General features: G+C 42.4%; 1 protein-coding gene across 2 annotated transcripts in view; it reads left to right on the forward strand.

Annotated features, from left to right (window-relative positions):
* nlgn3a (neuroligin 3a) overlaps nt 1–15,290 on the forward strand; it is a 131,403-nt gene that overhangs the window by 78,279 nt on the left and 37,834 nt on the right. For both annotated transcript variants that reach the window (XM_005719709.2, XM_005719710.2), the window contains one exon: nt 8,893–9,078. In XM_005719709.2, the coding sequence (XP_005719766.1) occupies nt 8,893–9,078 (186 nt within the window). The remainder of the gene's footprint in view (nt 1–8,892; nt 9,079–15,290) is intronic.

The following is a 15,290-nucleotide window of genomic DNA, read 5'->3' on the forward strand; positions in this document are numbered from 1 at the left end:
GGTGCACTCCGTCTCTCACACTATGACAGGTGGGGTAGCCCCCCCCCCCAATGACCCTGAATTGTAAAATGGATGAATGGATTTTTGGACCTTATTCTGCCTATGTGCGTCCTGCACTTGGGTCATTCTCCTGTGGTGACTGTGAAAGCATTATTTTTTTTAAAAAAAGCTGTCATATGTAATACAGTAGGAAATGATTTGTCATCTCAGATTGGCTTTATACTATATGCCATGATTCCATTTCACTTTATCACTGCTGTCTTTGACAAGCTTAAAGGATAAAGCCAGTGATATTCTATATTTCTGCTATTGCCAATAATACCTTACTACATCCCTCAATACTTTTTGACCATCTGTGATTCTTTTCCCAAGCCTGATTTTTACTACTAAAGGTAGTTTTATACCAGAATTTATTGATACAATATATAGAAGAGAAGCGCCTTAAGACAACTGTTGTTGTTTTTTGGCTCTATATAAATAAAGTTGAATTTACTTGAACATGGAAAATCTGTTACCATTTATTTTAATAATAGAACATATTTAGAATCATTTAACCACAGTAAAAAGTTATATGGCACACATGATCTCTGATTCTGCACATTTCTAGGTCACCAATTATACTTAATCACTTTTGTGACACTGACCATGTTACGTCCTTTGTGAAAGAGAAAAACACACAAACACATTTCAGTGTGATTTAATCTCCTCATTAGAGGCTTGTCTCAGTAAATGATTTTGTAGCCATTGTAGCATGGAACATGGCATCAGAACCAAGTGGAAGTGTCAGAAGTCAGAGTCATACCTTGTCCAAAGGTTATGAAGGGCGAAAGAAACAGCACAGAAGCTGGATCAGGTGTATCCAAGGTACAAAAGAGAGACTAAAAGTGACCATACATGAAGCTAGAACATCAACGTAAGCAGAGTTAAAGGAAATAAAAGCACATCAATCTCCAATTAGTTGTGTAAAGAAGTCTATGTAGTTTTCTCTGAGGATGAGTACCAGTCTGTCAACCAGCCTTGGAAAGGCAAACTAAGCCAAACACTTGGATGGGCTAAGACCTACCAGCACAGTGGTAACTGTAAAATGGCTTTTTGCTGGAATCAAAAAGTCAGACATGTAGTGACATCATAAAAAAAAGCACTTTGGAAGATTTTCAAATCATGCTGGGGCAATGTGGGTTGTCAGGTTTTACACGAATTTGTTGAGGCTCTGCCAGCTCGAGTGCATGCTGTCGCTAAAGCACAAGGAAGGCAGGGCAAATATTCAAAGTTAGTCTGTAATTAAATTTATGGAGAACATATGTAGATTTATGTAGATTGCATGTTATATGATTTATGTAGATTATATTATATTAATTTAGGGAAATTATGAACCATTTTCATCTGTAAGGGAAAAAATTGTATTCAATTCATAACAAACACAAAAAATTTATTCTAGAGCGAGTCAGCTTTTTCTTTTCTTTTCTTTTTTTTTAAATCCAAATTTTGTTCATAAAATAGCTAGACACGGAAGATTTAAGCAGAATACTAGAGTTTATTTGTTGAGGACAATTTTCATTCGTGGTTTTGTTAGGCTATAGAGTATTCATGGTAGCACAATGAATTCCATCAGTCTCTGAATAAACTACAAGTTTATTGTAATGGAGGAACATATCATCCAATCATGTGGTTCTGACCAACAATAGAGGTTCTAGTAAGTAGGGACGAGCTTTATTAGGCTTTGGCTCCACAGGTAGTGCTTGAGAAGGATAATACATTGTTATATATACTTTTTCTCTTTTCAGGACATTTTTTGAGAACAAGAAAACATATATTATCAGCATTCTTCTGCTTTACAATTCTGATTTGTACAGTCAAACAGGTGTAACATGCAAATTTTCTTACTGCACACAATGAGCACAAACAGCACATTTCTGTAAAATTATTGCTTCTTGTGAGCTTTGAAGCAGTTTCAAATTAGAACACAGCCCCACTGGCAAGAGCGCTGCATTGTGTTGCCAACCATATTGTACCCATCTGAAGACAAACACAAAAAAATCACTCATTCAGCACACACACCACAGTGCTAAACCTCTGGAAAACAGATGTTCGTTCAAATTTGCTGCGATAGATTTACAACTCAAGTTGGCGGGTTTCAATAAATGAACAAATACTTGAAGGCAGATTTACAGTGTCGCAAATGGAAGCTGTAAAATTGGCCACTGGGGCTTGTTTCTCAACTTTTTCAGGGGTAGGGTCAACCAAAACTAAGCTCGTTATGGCCAGCTATCAGAGCTACTCCAACCTGAGGAGAAGTGGAGTTAGGCTTTGAAGATGCTCTAAATGATGACCTTTTTCTCCTACCCTGCTCCACTGATGTGCTTTGATAAGCTGGGCTCTGATCTCTTCTGTGGTATCACTGCATCACTGCATCACTGCATCACTGCACACTGCGCCGTCCTCCCCGAGCTGGCTTGCGCTAAACTTTCTCACCACGCCCTCAAATTACATCACCCAGGCTTGATGTAATTTTTCACACCATGCCTTTGAACTTGTTCAGCCACAGGCCAAAAAAGTGAGGCAGAGCACCCTGACGATGTCTTGTTTTGAACAAAGGATTATGATTATACTAAGAGTGCATTTAAAAAAAAACATTAGACATTAGTAAAAGAAAATGATTGTGCAAATGTGAAATATATCCAGACGACGCGTGCTCCTCCAAGTAGAACCAAAGTGCTGCTTAACCTCACAGTTGTGGCTCTCAAACACTACTCTCTCCCTCTCCCCTTGTGGAAGCATGCAAGCACGCCTCCGCACCAGCTGTGAGATGCAAAGCTCCCCTTTGTGTAAAAGCCTTTTGCTGTCTTTGAGAAGCCTCTGTCCATGCTATTATGTGAAAAGAACGACAATAAGAGACACGGCAAAGAGAAAAGGTGATGGGTTGGGGGAGGCAGAATGGAGAAAGACACTGAGAGGAGGGGTGGACAGGAAACTGAGCCAGCGAAAGGGAAGGATGGCGAAGGGGAGATCGGGAGAGAAGCAACGAAACTGACAGCCCCAATAGTCGATGTATGATTGATGGAGTGGTGCTCGGATGCCAGGGGTCATACATATGCAAACTGCTCATTTGTAGTTGCTGCCAGAGCTGCTGTTCACCAGAGCCCTTGAACAGTGTCGTCTGACCACTGGGACACATCGCACAATCAGATTAAGCAGCCCCCGAAATCACATGCAGGACGACCAGCAGCTGCCACGTGCACCACCGACTTTGACTTACAGTATCTGTTTTTCATCCCCCGCCTGCCATAACAGGCCCTCGTCTGTCTGTAAGAGATCTGGGTTTTAGGGGCTCAGATATGTGTCAGATGAGCTCTGGTGTCTGTGCGGCATGGATTTTCCCTCTTGACATTTTGTTGTAGGTTTTTGTTTTGTTTTGTTTTTTTCTCATTGCTTTGTTGCACACAGACCACATTTTCCATGTGAGTGGCTCAGTCTGTATGTAGTAGCACAGTATGCATAATAATCTACCTCTAGCAGCGTCCAGCCGACACCCGGCATCTACTGCGTCCGGGAATCTTTGTGCAGCTGAGACTAATGCTAAGCCAAAGCAATTAGGTTTCTTATAATCATCTGCGTGTTGACGTTTTGGGAAAAGACCTGCAGTATACTGACTGTGTTATGATTTGGTTTGAGCTTGCAAAGTGTCAAGGGCTAGGGCCTCGAACATCAGACGGCTTTGTTGCCATGTGAAGCGTTGTGATTTTTAAAATTAATTATTAATTTGCGATGAGGCCAGGACAGAATCGGGGTGGCATGCAGGGGATGGGGGCTTATGCATAAATTCTTTTAACCATTTTCTGGTTTAATTCTGTGCTCATGTTATATTCATTAATATGGAATAAGTAATTTATTGGAGTGACAATCAGAAAATGTGTGATTCTCCCTCAAGTTTTTATTTCTGTCCACCGCAGAAGCCGTGATGTGGCGTGGATCACAGAGTCTTCTGTGTTCAGCCATAAAGAGGCTTTCTTGTGCTTGTCCGCATTTCACTCTTTCGCTCGCCCTGTTTCTATAGCTCTCTCGCTCTCCTTTTCTCAGATCAGACTGTGCTCCAGCCACGCTATTGGGCACCGAGCTGTAAACAGGAGCGGCACACTGATCCGAGTCACCTTCATTCAGGCCCATGCCCCAGTCGCCTCACACACCATTTCTTTTTTTTCTCCCTCTTTTTGAAACTCGTCAGTGTTTTGAATCCACACTCCCAAAAAACTGGTAAAAATGTCATGGGTACAGCTCCCTGTGCGGAGGATGGACCGCTGGGTATGCCCCTTGCTCATCATGAGCCTGACACATAGGCCCTTTATGTGGCTGTGAGGAGGGTGGCCCCTTCCATCCTCTGCTTCTCATCCACACCCCAGAGGCTCTCATTCAACCCAGGCCTGGCTGGGGGGAAGTTGAAGCTCTTTTGTATTGGGGGGGAGGGGGATTCTTAGTGGGGGCTGTCTAGGCTGTGACTGTGTGCGCCTTTATTTCCCCAGAAAAGAGATGGGGTGGAGGGGGTAGAGATAGAGGGAGAGGGCAAGAGGGAGGCCGGAGAGGGAGGAGTGGTTCCAAAGGAGAGTTTGGACACAGAAGGCCTTGTTAACCGGCTCCCCCAAAGAGAGAGAGGATGAGACGTAGAAAAGAAAGACGGAAAAGGCAAAGTAACACCAAGCAAGAATTTTTTTTTTTTTTTAAAGCCAAAAAAACGTTTCCCTCTGTTACGTCACTGTGTTATTCCCATTCTACTCTACCCTTCCCTATCTGTTCCCTCCATCTGTCCCCATGTAAGCTCAATCTTCAGCTCAACAAGCTTTTGCCCTCCCCCTCACCTCTTCTCAACCTCGTCCATTAGTTTACGCACATTCTATTATCTGGGAGAGCGGGCTAAAAGAGATGTCTGGGGTCAGAGCGATCATTATCATCACCCCTTGCTGCTACACTTGTGAGTTATAGCCCACCATACTGGAAACAGACATTTAAATCATAATCAATAAAGCAATATCAATGCTGAGAAGCATGGCAAAAGGAAATCAGGCTCCAGGCTCTGGAGGAAACACATACTCTGAGACTGAGACGGTGGCACGCACATATTGATGAAACATGATCAAGCCAAAAGAAAAAAACACACACACAATATGTGGCGTCACGCTTTGCACTTTTTTTCTAATGCTCAACTAATGCACATTGTGGCTGGTGTGCAAAAATGTGTGAAAGTGGAGCGAGCGCGTCATCACGAGGGGACGATGACGTGCCGTAGCCGCTATCCGACTCTCTGGTCACGTTAAGGTAACTAGGGAAGCAATGGTACTTGCAGGGGTAGCCGTACAAGACGCACACAGTGTTTCGTCCAGCAGGGACAATGCGAGGAGACAGGTGTGACCTGACCCAGCTGTGACCGGACCACATTCTCCGTTGCCGTTGCAGCTGAGATCACGACTGAGTCTCTGTCTCTTTGCTGCCACAAGGAGAAAATGCCAGTTGCCTGCGTACAGAAAAAGTGAACCACATCACTGTCAGGGAAGAATAGGTTTGGGACATGATACAAAAACTCATCATGTAATCAGTCAGTATAAATTACAGTTCTAACACACAGAGAAAGGCTACACAATCACTGTTATTAACTTGCACAGTTTGTGGTGAATAAGATACTCTCATGCAAATATAATGCATAATCCAGCTGAACTGCGCAGACTTGTTGGATTCCATATTTAGAAATCTTTGTTTCACCCACAAAGACCATTTGAAGTTACTATTATTATTATTATTATTATTAGATGTGGTTCTCTTATAACTTCTTTTCTCACCAGATGTTATTGAAAACATTATGGATTTGCTTTATATGATTTAAGAATAGCGACTTAAATAACGCTTATTTTGATGATTTCTTTTCTCCGCTCAAGCCAACACGTCCCGCTGAGGCTCTCGAGCTTGACGTAGGAGATGAGTATTGTTTTTGAGGTGGCTTTTTTAATGTTTTAAGAGAAAAACAAAGCATTAAGTAAATCACACATTATCATAGGGATTGGGTTTTGAGCATTGCCTCACTTACTGAGTGAAGTGAAAATACCCCACAGCAAATCTATAGTTTGTTACAGAGCTCGCAGCAGGCAAGAATAAAAATGTAGCAGGGAAAATTAAATGAGTACAAATGATGTGTTTAATAATTAATAATTTATTTGTTTACACAGATCAACTAGAACTATTTAGTATTTAATGATGATTTCACGTTTGCTAAATTAACTGGACTGGGACACTGTAATTGCGTATACAGTTTGGTTGAAAGTTAATCGTTGACATCATTTAAAAGATCATTTGCATATTGATTTGAATTTGGGTAACTAACAAAGATGGATATTGTTTGATACTGTATTACAGTTTAGAATTAAATGCTCTTTGCAAAGCACCTAATGTTTAAATGTTGTTGTTTTTTTGTTAAAAATCAAATGGAAGTCAGGTTGAGTAGTGCAGTCAAGCACATTGCCAGCTTGATCAAACACTTCAGGAGCATTGAGCTTCAGTCCAGAATCCCAAGGTCCTGTGTAGGTGTGAGCTGTGAAACGAGAGTGCAATGCACATCATGGTTTATGTGCAGCCAAAGCCCACGCAGTGCTGATCAGACAGGGATCATCTGCTATATCTGGAATCTATAACCCTGTCGCTGGTGCTTAAGGGGAAATTTGGAGAGCTCAAACCAGAACCAAAGTGAAGCTATACAGTGTGTTATGTGTCATTGAAGTAAGCTGACTTTTTAGTAATTTTTTTGTAATCATAGAGGAGACTGAGGTGTTTTATAGGTCATCAACTCCAAATATGTACAAAATGGCACATCCATAGTAAAAAGTCTGCAATGTAAAAATAGCAATAGGCATGCATAAAAACAATTACTTTGCTATCTTAATTGCTTTCCAAAGAAAATACTTTCTGTCACCTTTCCAATTAAAACATAACCAGGAGCTATATTAGATGTATTTTTAAATGGTGCCTGCAGCATGTCTTGCTGTCTAAGATATTGGATTCCACCTCTACATTTTAATGACCAGTTTTATTTATGCAGAGGAATCAACACGGCTAAACAAGAAGCCACAAAAGACCATAGCATGAAACTGTGTTTTGTTTTTCTTTTTTAAACTGTGCCAGCTGAGGATTCAGCTCTAATGATTTACATCTTGTTATTTAGCAATGCCGCATATTACAATGCCACATGGATAGTGTTTACAGTATCTTTTCAATTAGCCTAACAGTTGTACAGAGTCCGTTTTCACATGCCAGTCTCCTGACATTTCTTAACCCAACTGACATACACTTGGTGAAGTGTGAACCATTTTGCAAATGAGGGTTATTCTGGGAGAGTCACGTCTCTCCTCCCTCTCTCTCCCTCTCGCTCTCCTCCATGCACCCTCGAGAAGGTTGTAAAAGCTGTTGTCCTTTAGTGATGACGGAAAGCGAGGAGGAGCCGCGAGAGAAAAAGAAAAGGAAAAGCTCTTCAATTGGAGCCCCGATTTCTCCTCTCTCCGTCTGCGTCTGTCTCTTTCACTCTCACTCTGCATGTGGCCTGCTGCTCTGTCATCCTCAGGGATGCATCTGAAGGAGACCATCTGTTGATCCATTTGTCTCCTGCTTTGCTTCCTGTGCCACTGCCTCTCTCCAATCGATGATCAGGCCTGGCCTTTCCCCTGCCCACCCTCTTTGTGTCTGCCAACAGGCCCTCAGGGCGAGGCGGGTTTGCTGTTCGGGTTGAGATAGGAGATTGTGCCCGGATTCAGACAAAGAGAAATGATAAGCAGTGGAGAACATGCTGGGTTTTTGTACATAGACTGCTCACAATGAACAAGCTAATGACCACAGAGAAAGCTACTTTCTAATCAGTGCTCATCTAAAGTGAGCATTGTTATGCTGACCTGAGTCAAAAAAATGTAATTCTTTTTTATGCGTTGCTAATATCAAAACCGTAATCTTCTTTCGCTTTGACAGTTTATCCTTACACGGATAGACGACAGACCACAAAATAGATGTTAGGAACAATGCCGAGATGCCGAAGGACCACCGGAGGCTTCCAAACATTCACCACCAACACATTCATTGCTTGTGAAGTGTTTGGCAGCGTTGCTGCTAAAGAGAGTGGGGTGCTGGTTTCCACACATCACCCATCTGTCACCTCACATGCATGCTCATGGGTTTGACGGACACCGACTCCACCGTGGGGACTTTGGGGATTGCTTGCCTTTGATCTTCTCCCGTGACTCTCCATTAACCATCAGTCGTCAGAGCTCAGGCCCTGGAGAGCAACTGGGAAAGGGTGGCGTGTGAACACGAGCGCTGATATAGCCAAGAGAAATTCATTGTCCAAATCTAGCAGATTACTGACATGGAGGAAAATGTACATAAATAGTGCTGGATGTAAATGTTTTGACTGTAAGTTCGTTGGACTATGGAGCAGGAGAGAGAATGGTAATGACAGGATAAAACTCAGAACACGTGTGCAGTGTGTGCGTTCCATACTGCTTATTTTTGCAGCATTTGAAGCTTTTTTTTTTCCTCTTTCTCTGTCCGCAGAGTTTTCATAGATTTGCAAGGTTTTCATCACGGCTGCTCAATATTGTTGATGATGGGTGTTTACCCAGGGAGACATGGCATTGATTTCCAATAAAGTGCAGATGGCATGCGGTCACACACACTCCTATTTTACCAAGAGCCATCCAATAAGTCATGATTTCACAACCGCAGTAACCTGGTGTTGTGGTTCTTCTGACAAAACCGGGGTGGGGTGTCCGTCATTGTGGAAAACCTTTAGTGGCTAACAACTTTATGCCTGGGATTCATTTGACTTGCTTTCACTGCATGGCTTTTTAATTTCTTCTTTTTGTGTTGCAGGCTTCCTCAGCACAGGTGACCAGGCAGCTAAAGGGAACTATGGGCTCTTGGACCAAATCCAGGCTTTGAGATGGATCAGTGAGAACATCGGCTTCTTCGGAGGAGATTCCAATCGCATCACAGTGTTTGGTTCTGGGATCGGAGCTTCTTGTGTCAGCCTGCTCACGCTCTCCCATCACTCTGAAGGTACAGTGGGGCAGAGGCGCCGGTGTGGTGGGGCTGTGTGTGATATAGCTGTTCAGCTTGTGCCTGCTGGTGTGCAGGCTTCTTGATATTATCTAGGCATGCAGGTAGTGAGTTACAGCGAGTAATCTAATCTAGTTCACTGTGCAGCATAAGAAATGTTTTAAGATGAAACAAGTTTGCATTCAAATGAATGTGATTTTCAGTCCAGAAATGGAAACTTCACGGTGGATTTCAAGCCACATGTGGGCTTTGACATATTCTGCCGGTTTGTTAGTATTCTTCCCTGTACCAAAAAATGGGTGTAGTGTGACACTGGAAGCAAGACACTGTATGTTAAGGAGAGCTTTTCAAGGTAGCCACGTCGTGCTAAATGGTGCACACTTGCAAGTTTTCTTTTTAAAAAAAACAAAATCACAATGTTTAGCTGCTACTTTAATGTCACCTCATGATGATTTACTGCTCATGTTGGACTTGTCTTTAATGCAACATCCAAGCTTGACTTGGACATGAAATAAACATCCCTCATACTAATCCTCCTCTAATGCATCACTAAATTCAAATAGAGCATTACAGGTAAGTAATTGCTGGAGGCCCAAATGCATAATACCGAAAGTGAAATTATTACATGTTTTTGTGCAAACATTTAAAAGTCATTACTGTAAGGGACCGCATCCTCAATTAGATTTGACATCATGGATGGATGCATGGATCTGAGGTTGCAGTTTGGGGAAGGCCTTCATAAGGACTGGCTGCAGCTCCCAAGCTGGGCTGGGGGAGGTAGGGTGAGGTACAAAAATGAGAATGAATTGCCGGTGGTGTAGGAAGGGTCATTTAAGGCATTATGGGTAGTTGTGGCTCAGCAAGTAGAGCACATCGTCTACTAATTGGAAGGTCATTGCACAGTTTTGTTGCTACTCCAGTATGCATGTTGAAGTATCCTTGGGAATGATACTGAACCTTGAGTTTCCCCAGATCCATCCATTGCAATGTGAGTATTAGACAAACTATATATATAAGTACCAGTTCATTTACCATATAGTCAAAGCACTCGAAGGGGAGTGTATGAGGTGCTGTCCAGCTCCTAAAATTCAGATAAATTAACTCTTAATTGACCACAGTTGTTTGAATGCGACAGGCTGCAGTCCGCAAAGCGATGTTATATTTTTTTATATGTTATTTTCCAACTGAGAGATTTTTACATTTAGCCAGGCTCATGTAGCCTCATTGCAAACATGTTAACAAGCCACAAACATGTTGCTTTGGACACAGATGGCTGGAGGTGTAACACTGGGCTGTTACTGTACATTACATGGAAGTAAACCACATCAAAGAAACCACTCTTGCAGTAGATAGAGGCCTGGTCCCAGACAGTGTTGTGGCCACAAAGCTATTAAGCGATACACCCCCATCACTACACACACCAGCTCAAACACACACACAGAAGCACACACTATTCAAGAACAGAGGGAAATCTCTCTTCTTGGATTTTTGATTAGTGGACCAACCAGGGTGAGTTTGAAAGAGGTCATTTGATCGTCTCTTCCTTGGAACCCCATTACAGTGCCAAGGATTTGTGATATGTTTTGCATTCTCCAATTTGCATTAAAGTGTTACTAATTGCCTTGATTTCCTCCGATGACTGATGACTGCTTTTGAATTGAATTTTTACCATAAATGCCTTTTTTTTATTCATACTTCATAATGCTACGCTCCATGTAGCATGTTATTATACTGCCAGAGAAACCATCTCCTCCCAGTAAATTGGATATTACCGGCTCTGTTTTTTCCCCTGAATGGAAATGTATGCCCCACTGATGGGATAAGAAAAAAGAAAAAGCCAGTAAAACTTGAGCGATCCTAGCAAATTGAAACAGGAAGCCTTCTATCACGCCAGGACTCTTGCTGTGAATGTTACCAATGGCAATCAGATTTCACACAGACTCTCTGGGAGCACAGATTGTTGTAATTATATAAAGTTTAGGACTGGAGTGGGCTGCTGGATGTGACAGGAAATACAAGTGAAGAAATGTCTTTTTGCACCTGCTTTCACAGCCTCCACTGTACACCACCCCGCCCCTCCTTCGGTCTTAAGCGTCGAAGCGAAAACTGGTAAGATGCTGTTGTTGCCAAGGCAACGTCACAAACAAGAAAGGAATCAAAGTGTCCGGGTCTACAAAGTGTTGAAAATTAAGGATAAAAATATATAATCAACTGAATTACAAACTATGACACAAGAACACCTGGTTTCAGGTGGCCTCTGGTAATGGACTTGTGTAATGATTTTCTATCCGTGTCAGCAGACTGTTGCATCTCTGATAGAGCCTCTTATATTGAGCTTCCTACTTTGCAGTCTGAATGAAAATTAAGTCAGAAACACCACTCACGGCGCATCACAACCCCTGAATTTATACTCCAACTTGCTTGCATGTAAACCCTTTTCCACTAGAGAAGTAGTATTTTCATAGTAGTGGTACATGTGGTATTATGGAATAAGATTTGCATCCTTACATACACAAACATTTCCCTTCCTGTTCTGCTCAGATGCACGATAATGAAGCCCAGGTGAAAAAATAAAAAAAAGAGGAAATCAATGATGGCACACTGTACTGAAGCTCCCTGGTGTGTTGGTGTATTTAATGACAGTATTCCCACTCTTACGGTACAAAGTCTGTCATCACCGCCTGCAGTGCATAGACTTTCCATCTAACCGAGACTCTTTTCATGCCTGTTGGTGGCAGAGTGACAACTTATTTTAGATGCTCCATGCTCCTCCTGAAGCTTATTTAATAAGCTGAATTCTCCTATATCATCCTGGCCCTCTGGCCTCTCTCTTTGATTGCCTGCTCCGCTGGCCTGGCCTTGGTGGCGTTTTCGTGTGGGCGTGCCGAGGGCTCCAGTCACAGGGTACATCCATCACGGAGTTTTCCCCTCCTGGCCCGTGTGGAGGCTGGTCTGGATGCCTTCTCGCGAGGGCTAGCTTTTTTAGACCGTGGTGCCTGCCCTGCCTCGTCCTACATCCAATCTCATCCTTACTTCACCCATCTGTCTCCTTGCCTACACAGTCAGTAAAAGCATGCACGGGACATGCTCTTTTTCACCATGTGCCAGTGCGTCTCTCTCCCTTGTCTCCCTCTCTAGGTTTCTGCTCCCTAGTCTGCAGCATGTGTGGTGTGTTGCTATTAATAAGATGGCTGCCTTGTCTGGTATGTGGCAAGCAATCTTGCTGCACATCTGAGACTTTGGAAGCAGAATGGTCATTAAAAGCGCAGTCTCTCTCGGCAGGAGAGTGTTTTTGACCAGCTTATTAAATGTAGCTCAACAGTTGTGTTCCCACTGAGGAAAATCTCTGTCCCCATCTTCTTTTTTTCTCCATCTTCAAAAAGAAAATGCCTAAAGAAGTTCAAAAGAAAGGACATTAGCAAGTCCCATGTATTATCTATCTGGCATCGCACAGGCGCTAATTAAACATGCAGATTTGGCTTTTCCCCCTATCTCCTAATAATCGTTATGATTTCAAAATTGAGATGGCTTTTCTGTGCATGAGCAGAATACCAAGTGCCTAGTGACTCAGACATGTGCATTTGTACATATATCTCTAGAGATTCAAAGAAGTGTTGCTCAATTCAAAACCCAAAGGAAATATACTATGCCATTCACACTCAGTGTCAGTGTGCATCTCATCCCTGCACATATGTCAGCACAGGCGTGTCCATTCACAGCGCACACATGAGGGAAGGGCTAGGTGTAGAGGCGCTGAAGGTCGTTTGGTTTCTTTTTTCTTTTTTTCCCTTCCTCCCTCTCTTCCAGTAAGCAATCAGGATAAAAGCTCCACTTCTAAGGAAGTGCTCCCGTTTTAATGGAATGTTCTGGACATTAAAGACAGCTAGTGAGGAGGATCCTTCATGCCAATGTCAGCTTTCATTTTTATTAAGACTTCTGGGTTATTGAGAACCATAAATACACATGTTAAATGCCTGGGTTTTATTACAGAAGTGCAAGGAGTACAAATGCATTTTAATGCAAGACGCCTCCTCGCAAATACTTAAACCCCATGAACCATGAGGGCAAGGGAGCAGGTACTTTGTTTTCAGGAGAGGGCATAGGTTTGAATCTATTTAGTGGGAAGAACAGGAGAGGATTTGATTAAGTGATAGAATGTGTGATTGGATCTGGAGAAACTGAAGATCAGAGCGACAGATTGTTTTTGCTTTTTTTTAAAAAAAATCTTAAATATGAACTTTATTACAGGCCACCGATGTTGTTTTAAATTTGCGAGTGTCTAGTGTTTCTAGTGTCATTCTTTCAAAATGTGTTTTGGAAGACACTTACAGAGCATGTCTAGCCAGGTAGGTAAGATACAGCCACAAAGCTTCAAGAGTATAACGGAGATTCAAGCAAAGGTTGATTTTGAACATGGATTTTGCCCTTCTCGTTTCATGGGATTTGATAGATCCACAAGATATTTTATGGCATTTACCACCATCGGGGACTGTGACCCTGAAATCATCGCACAAACAAAACCTTTATCAATTATTTATTAATGCTGTTAAGGGGGATTCTTTAACCCAAATCCTAACAAACTAAATATGAAAGGAAAGATTAAAAGAGAGTCCAAAGGATTAAAATCAACAAGTGAAAACCAAGTAAAACAAATAGCAGGCTTGTTAGAGCCATGAGTCATACAGTGATGGATATTACAACATAAGTATGCACTTACACAGAAGGCTAACTAAAGCATTCAGTCTTTGTTTATAGTAAGATGTTGTACAAAAATAGCTGATTGTAGTGTTAACCTGCTGGCGTTAGCTTGCCAATGATTGTAATTTAAAGAAATATTAGGCTTAGCGTTCTTACACCACGACAGTGGCCCCTGCTCATTCTAAAATGGGCGAGCATTGCTCAATCTGCAGCTTAAAGAAAATATCAGCACACCAGAACGAAGACAAGATGGAAGGAAGCTCATTAGCATGCACGAAATACCAGACCTAGTGTCGAAGAATGGCAGTTTCTACATGCACGGTACAGAAATAAACACTCAAAAAGTACAAGCAGGAACCTGCAATAGGTCAAAAATACACAGCCTGACATGTACTTGTTCTTTGAAGCAGCCACACTCCAACTTCTGCGCCACTTTACTCCCCTTTGCCTATGAGAGTATTAATTTAGCCTTCCAGTGGGCGGCTCATTGGTGTCACAACATAATAATGTGGAGGTGATAATCAGGTAACACTTATTATTCTTCAGCAAGAAGAAATCATAAAAAAACAGTAAAAACTCAGAGATGATTAACAAAAGATGATTTTTTTTTCATGTTCAGCTCTGGCTAACATATAAGATAAGATAAGAAAGATAACTCTTTATTGTCATTGCACAGTCATACATAGTACAATAGTACAATGAAATTGGAAAGCTGTACGTCGGCACTTCATATAACACAACACGACATGATACGACACATCACAACGCAACACAAACAACACAACACAGTATATTAACTTAGTAATAAAAAAGAAGAAGAAGTGTATTTGAATTCCACACTGTTATTATTGCACATTAATTGTTATTGCATCTTGTTATAAATATAAATATTATTATTGTTACTGTTTTTACCGTTGTTACCTCCCCCCCAAAAAAGTCCAGGTAGGTAGCCAGTCAGGTCAGCTATTTGCATTGATTAGGACTATTGCCCTGTTGTAAAAGCTGTCCTTGAGTCTATTTGTTCGGGACCTCAGCAGCCTGAACCTCCTGCCAGATGGCAGCAGCTTAAACACCCGCTGTCCTGGGTGTGTGCAGTCCCGTAGGATGCTGCGTGCCCTCTTGAGACAGCAAGTGCTGTACAGGTCCTTCAGGGAGGGAAGAGGATGTCCAAGGATTTTTTGGGCCATAATGATGACTCCCTGGAGTGCCTTTCTGTGTGCTGTGGTGCAGCTGGAGAACCACACACCGATGCAATATGTCAGCACACTTTCAATGGAGCAGCGGTACAAGACGGTCAGCAGCTAGTGGTGTGGAGCATTGGGGAGCGGGGCGATCGTGGCCTATGAGTTGGGTGTTCGTCTTGTAATCGGAAGGTTGCCGGTTCGAGCCTCGGCTCGGACAGTGTCGGTCATTGTGTCCATGGGCAAGACACTTCACCTACCGCCTACTGGTGATGGCCAGAGGGGCCGATGGCGCGATATGGCAGCCTCGCCTCTGTCAGTCTGCCCCAGGGC

The sequence above is a fragment of the Pundamilia nyererei genome, unplaced genomic scaffold (genome assembly GCF_000239375.1).
Source record: "Pundamilia nyererei isolate P.nyererei 1_Seehausen unplaced genomic scaffold, PunNye1.0 scaffold00001, whole genome shotgun sequence".
Classification (NCBI taxonomy): domain Eukaryota; kingdom Metazoa; phylum Chordata; class Actinopteri; order Cichliformes; family Cichlidae; genus Pundamilia; species Pundamilia nyererei.